At 45.1% G+C, this 6,641-nt stretch overlaps 1 protein-coding gene across 1 annotated transcript; it reads left to right on the forward strand.

Moving 5' to 3' along the window:
- The first annotated feature begins 449 nt into the window (after positions 1–449).
- On the forward strand, positions 450–5,710 carry tshz3 (teashirt zinc finger homeobox 3). The gene is made up of 5 exons (XM_022743982.1): positions 450–596; positions 693–2,356; positions 2,414–2,938; positions 3,038–3,677; positions 3,795–5,710. Exons 1-5 carry the CDS (start codon positions 517–519, stop codon positions 3,940–3,942), a joined length of 3,057 nt encoding a protein of 1,018 aa, XP_022599703.1. The 5' UTR covers positions 450–516; the 3' UTR covers positions 3,943–5,710.
- Positions 5,711–6,641: the final 931 nt, after the last annotated feature.

The following is a 6,641-nucleotide window of genomic DNA, read 5'->3' on the forward strand; positions in this document are numbered from 1 at the left end:
AAGAATGGGAGGGGGTGGCGACTTGATTCCAATTTGAAAACAATGTCAATGTAAAAAGGGGGAAGTTAGAAACAGAATTACTCCAAGTGTTTATGATAGGAAATACTTTGCCTGTGAATGTCACTGGATGATTGCTCTGTTTCCTCTGGAGAAACTGTGAATGCCAGAATCTTGCATTTCTATCAGTTCCCCACTTGGTGATGAAAAGGGAATACAAAATTGAGAATCTTCTTTAGATATGCTGTCAGTGTGGTTCTAACAAATCTCTCTCTCTCTGTCTGAGCAGCATATGTCCCTGAAGATGAGAAGGAAGCAGCGCTGTTGGATGAGGACCTGGATGGAGATGACTCAGCTCAGGAAGGGGAGGAGCCTGCCGCCAAGTTCCTATGTCAGGACAAGGACTTCCTTCTCAAAGACAGGCCAGGATCTACTGGCTTCCATGACTCCCCTAACGCTGCTGACTTCTCTGGTCAGGAGCTGGACAGCGAGTCTCACGTGAGCGAATCCAGTGACAGAATGTCTGATTTTGAGAGCTCCCCGCTTAAAAATGAGGACGACGTCCTCCTCTCTAAAGAAGCCTCAAACGCCCTGTCTCTGTCTTCCACCTCTGCCATGATGGCCGCTGCCAGTGCCACTGCCACAGTAAGTGGAGATGAGGCCATATTAGCCACAACAGGGTCTGTGGCTGACAGCCTAGAAAAGATGAAGGCCATTTACACCTCCTTCCTGACCAACTCATATTGGTCTACACTGAATCTGAACCTGAGCCAGCCCCCTGCAGAGAAACCTCCTCGCAGTCACAGCAGCAGCAGTAGTAGCAGCAGTAGCAGTAGCTGTGGAAGTGGAGGCTATGACTGGCACCAGACAGCTATGGCAAAAACCCTCCAGCAGGCCTCACAGAACCACCACAACAGACTGGGCATGGTTCAACACCCCACAGTGGCCGTATCCACAGCGTCTACAGAACCCAACCTCTTCAGTACCGTCCAGCTGTACCGGCAGAGCTCCAAGCTCTATGGCTCCATATTTACTGGTGCCAGCAAATTCCGCTGTAAGGACTGCAGTGCAGCCTATGACACACTAGTGGAGCTCACGGTGCATATGAATGAGACAGGCCACTACCGCGATGATAACCACGAGACAGATGGTGAGGGTGCTAAACGGTGGTCAAAACCCAGGAAGCGTTCCTTGCTAGAGATGGAGGGGAAGGAGGATGCACAAAAGGTTCTGAAGTGCATGTACTGTGGGCACTCATTTGAATCCCTTCAGGACCTGAGTGTCCACATGATCAAGACAAAACACTACCAGAAAGTGCCTCTGAAAGAGCCTGTTACACCAGTGGCAGCTAAGATTATCTCCACGGCTCGAAAGAGAGCCCCCATTGACCTAGACATCCCCAGCTCACCTGACTCTAATGGAGGGACCACGCCCAAGCCCACCTCCCTCAGCGACTCTAATGATATACTCCAGAGGGTCACCAACCCTTACATCACTCCTAACAACCGCTACGGACACCAGAACGGTGCCAGCTATGCCTGGCAGTTTGAGTCCAGGAAGTCACAGATCCTCAAATGCATGGAGTGTGGCAGCTCTCACGACACACTGCAAGAGCTAACCGCTCACATGATGGTGACCGGACACTTTATTAAAGTCACCAACTCTGCTATTAAGAAAGGCAAACCCATTATAGAGTCGTCCACCTCAGCCCCCACGTCCAATTCAACAGTTGAAGAAAAGGTCCAGTCTGTTCCCCTGGCTGCCACAACCTTCTCCCCTCCACCCGCCCCAGTGCCTCCTCCAACCAGCATCTCCCCCTCTGCCATGGCTGTGGAGATAAAAAAGGAGGAGAAGGAAGAGGAATGCACTAAAGAGCCCATCATCAACAACGGTAACAATCTCAACAAGGAGAAGAAGGCAGGAGTGGAGGAGGAGGCTGAGGAGAAGTTTGATATCTCGTCAAAATACACTTATTTGACTGAAGAGGATCTGGATGAAAGTCCAAAAGGGGGTCTTGATATCCTCAAGTCCTTGGAGAACACAGTGACCTCAGCCATCAATAAAGCACAGAATGGCGCTCCTAGCTGGGGTGGATATCCCAGTATTCATGCTGCCTATCAGCTTCCAAACATAATGAAGCTCTCTCTGGGCAATTCCGGGAAGAGCTCTCCCCTGAAATATATGTTCCCTGGAGGGGAGATCCTCTCTCCCACTGGCAAGAGCCAGCCTCTGATCTCCCCTCCCAGCCGCCAGACCTCTCCGTTGCCCAAAAACAACTTCCATGCTATGGAGGAACTGGTCAAGAAAGTGACTGAGAAAGTGGCTAAGGTAGAGGAGAAAATGAGAGAGCCCAGCGGTGGTGTGAGGGGATCTCCTCTGAGACGTACCACGCCCTCACCCTGCAACAGCGAGGCAGCGGACTCAGCCCGAGGAGAGTCCCCCAAAGAAAACAGAGCAGGTGGTTGTAAAACTCCCGAGAATACAAATGGAGTGGAAAAGGTAGTAGGCGATGGAAATGGAGCCAATCATGGAGATTCAAATGGAGATATTTCCATAAAAGAGTCTGTGGAAAATGGAGTGGAGTCAGCCTCTGTGACATCGCCCCTGCCTGCCTCTATGACTGGAAGTACAGCTATCATTACAGACCATCCACCTCCAGAACAACCATTCGTCAACCCTCTCAGCGCACTGCAGTCAGTAATGAACGTCCACCTGGGGAAGGCCGCTAAGCCTGCCCTGCCCTCCCTTGACCCCATGAGCATGCTGTTCAAGATGAGCAACAGTCTGGCAGAGAAAGCAGCTGTGGCTGCTTCCACCCCACCAGCACAGACCAAAAAGCCCAGTAATGACCACTTAGACCGCTACTTTTACCAGCAACATCTAAATAACGACCAACCCATAGATCTCACCAAAGGCAAAAATGCTGACAAAAACAGCAGTAGTGGTTCTCTGGGTTCAACCGCTCTCTCTTCCACTGCTTCGACCCCGTCCTCGATTCCTCCCCATTCCACTGTCACTATGACCAAAGCCTCAGCTGCAGTAGCTTCCTTCATGTCCAGCTCCCCTTTGAGAGAAAATGCCCTGTCAGACATCTCTGACATGCTGAGGAACCTGACGGAAAGTCAGGCAGTCTCCAAGTCCTCCACACCTACCAGCCAATCCGAACGCTCCGACATCGAAGGTGTCACACAGGAGGAAACAGAAGATGTTTCACCAGCCCAGAAACGTAAAGGCCGCCAGTCCAACTGGAACCCTCAACACCTCCTCATCCTACAAGCCCAGTTTGCTTCCAGTCTGAGACAAACAAATGATGGCAAGTACATAATGTCAGACCTGAGCCCACAAGAGAGAATGCACATCTCCCGTTTCACTGGCCTCTCAATGACTACAATATCCCATTGGTTGGCTAATGTCAAATACCAGCTGAGGAGAACCGGTGGCACCAAGTTCTTGAAAAACTTGGATTCGGGTCACCCAGTGTTCTTCTGCAGTGATTGCGCCTCTCAGATCCGCTCACCATCCACCTACGTCAGCCACTTGGAATCCCATTTGGGCTTCCGTCTGCGAGACTTGGCCAAGCTTTCTGGGGAGCAGCTGCTCAGCCAGATATCACAGCAACACCATCAACAACGCCACACCAAAGGACTATCTGAAAAACTGCTCTCTAACCTTCACTCATCCAGCCACCCTTTACCCTCCTCTTTACCCACATCCATATCCTCTTCCTTACCCATGTCCCTGTCCTCGTCCTTAACCACCTCGCTGCCCTCGACTGAATCCCCGTCACCCTCCCCGGATGATGACGACAGTGGGGCCATGTACCAGTGCAAGCTCTGCAACCGGACTTTTGCGAGCAAGCACGCGGTCAAGCTTCACCTGAGCAAGACTCATGGGAAGTCCCCCGAGGACCACCTCATGTATGTGTGTGAGCTGGAGAAACAGTAGCACTGGCTGGGGACAATGCTGCACTCTTTCATAATGGCTCACTCTTTCTTGCTCTGTCTCTCTTCATCCTTTCACAGACATTTCTTTCAAAGAAAAGAAAGGATTATTAACGTGATGGAACTGCACAAAGATGCCATACAACTACTGCTTTGAGTTTTGGCACATGGTTTTAAATTTTGCATTGTAGCAGTTTTTTTTTCTTTGTTTCAGTGTGGGGTAGACTCACTCTGGTCCAACTCACTCGATTTTATGATCTGAGTGTGTGATGTGATCTCCTTTGATAGGACTAGTGATTTTTTTCATAATGTGCAGATGGGGGCTGTTGTCATGGGAAGACACAGTAAATGAAGGTTTAAAAAAAAAAAGAGATTCTAAAATGAAGTGGTATGTATTTTGTGTACATGGAAATTAAGTTCCTTTATATTTTGGCATCACTGGGGTGTGATAAGCTGCATGCATAAAATGAAACAGTTTAGTTAAACATTTTATAACTAAATCTGTTGCACTTTCCATGATTTTTTCTCTTCATGTTGTCACTCTCTCCTGCTCGCTCTGTCTTTGTTTTTTCTTTTTTTCTTAATAACGTTTTTGTGCTGGAGTCAGCATTTAAAATTTAACCCTCTGAGTACGTCAAAGCACTTCTACACCTAAGATCCAAACACTATAGACTGAAAGATTTGAGATTGGGAATTACTGAAGCTATTGTTGAGAATTCGATGGACAATGTGTGCATTGTGTCTGCGATGAACTGTTTCCCAGACATAGAGTGTGCTGAGTCTAATGCTAGTCTTCATCTTGGGCTTAATACTTGTCTGGAAGATGCTCACAGGACATTGTAGGGAAAAAAAGTATGTAGTAAAAAAGAAAAAAAAAGGAAATCTTAAGTCTTTTACTTTGGTCGATCAGGGACCTATATTAATTCAGGTCTGTGTAAAATATGTATATAAAAAACATATTAAGTAATTCCTGTCTAAATTATGCATCATTTCTATATTTTTAATTTAAAAGGATTATGACTATCTGCTGGTGCACAGTATATGAAGACGTAAATAAAATTGTTTTGCACAATAGTTTTATAAATGTGTTATTTAATCAAAGGATACGAAAAAAAAGGGAGGTAACAAAGGGATGACAACAGGTGAATCTTTTTATTCCCGACTCGTGCTCAAAGGGTTAAAGACTCTTTTTACCAGACACTACTCTACATGTGCCGCTGTATGAACACTAAAAAGATATTAAAGGTTGTACAAAAAAAGATGTTACTTTATGAAGATATTTCACATGTAAACTGTTATTTATAAGCACTCTTGGTTGTTTCATATCGTTGAATGCCTTTTCGATTGGTGTTTTTTTTCTTCTTTTTTTATTATTATTGTTATTTTTTATTTTATTTTTATTTTTTTTGTTCTGTCTAATTGCTCTGCCATGATTCCACACTGCAGCTTTATCTTTTTGGGATATGAAAGGTAACCATGGTTACACTAACCCCTTGAGTGACAAGTTCTGCTACATTTTTGGCAGTTAATTTGCTGAAGTAACTGACAGCTGCCAGTGTAGAGAAATAAAAAAAAAAAGAAAAAAAAAAAAACTTATGTGTAAAATATTGGCATGTAAACAGCACAGATACTGTTATGCATTCTGTGCCGTTAGTCTTTTTCATTTCGTTCTTTCGTTTTCTGTTGTTGTTGTTCTTGACAATGAACCCCCATTATATGACTTCATATAACCTTGTTTTCTACTGCAGCATTAAAAAAAAGGAAACTGTTTTTTGCAATAATGTGTGTGTGTGCATCGTGTGTGTCATGGCTATCAATTATGTGTGTGCTGTGCAGTCCCTAATGAGCACATTAGACTGGGAGTGTGTCAACGTCTGTCTGTGACGAGCTGCAGACTAGTTTACAGTGAGTGGCAGCAGTGGGGCCGTGTGGGAGGCAAACACACACGCACGCACACACACTCTCATACACACAGACATTCAGACATGCAAACAGACACCATCATTGTTGGGCACTTGAATAGCCTCTTCTGTTGTTCTAGTGGTTTAAACTAAGGCATATACTGCATATATATGAGGCTGAGTCTGCAACATAAGACCTCAGAAATAGTAAACAATCAAATTGCAAGAAGTTATTTTATTTTTATGAGGGGGAAGTGGATGCTGGTGGTCTCCCATAAAGCACAAAGCTGTCATTTAAAGGGTAAATTGAAAAAAAACAACTCCTTGCTACAACATGCTTGCATGATTTTGAAAACCTTGCTATTTAATTTGTACATATGTCTTGCAAACAAATTTTAAATACAGGGATATAAATCAAAACATACATACATACTTGTACACGATGTTATCTGATGAACAACCAGAGAGCAGCTGAGTTTCATACTCACCATCTTCCTTTTTCCACATGGGATATGGAAGTATAAAGACACGCACATACACACATAAAGTTTCTCTTCCATATCCCCAGCTCTATAATTACCTCAGACGTCCATTTTGTGACTGCTCTCAAAGAGGTAAGGAACCTGACAGACATATTTGTTTAGGCTTTGTGGGAGACGACAACAGTGCTGACAGGATGAGCAGGTCCTTTCAAGTGTTTATTTATTCATATTTTCCCCCCTGTCCAGATGCGTTGATTAAATAGGAATTGTATCACGATCAATTTGATGATATGTGCTACACGACGGTCCGATATAGATAA

This window comes from Seriola dumerili, unplaced genomic scaffold, assembly GCF_002260705.1.
Source record: "Seriola dumerili isolate Sdu_G_001 unplaced genomic scaffold, Sdu_1.0 BDQW01000003.1, whole genome shotgun sequence".
NCBI classification, from domain to species: domain Eukaryota; kingdom Metazoa; phylum Chordata; class Actinopteri; order Carangiformes; family Carangidae; genus Seriola; species Seriola dumerili.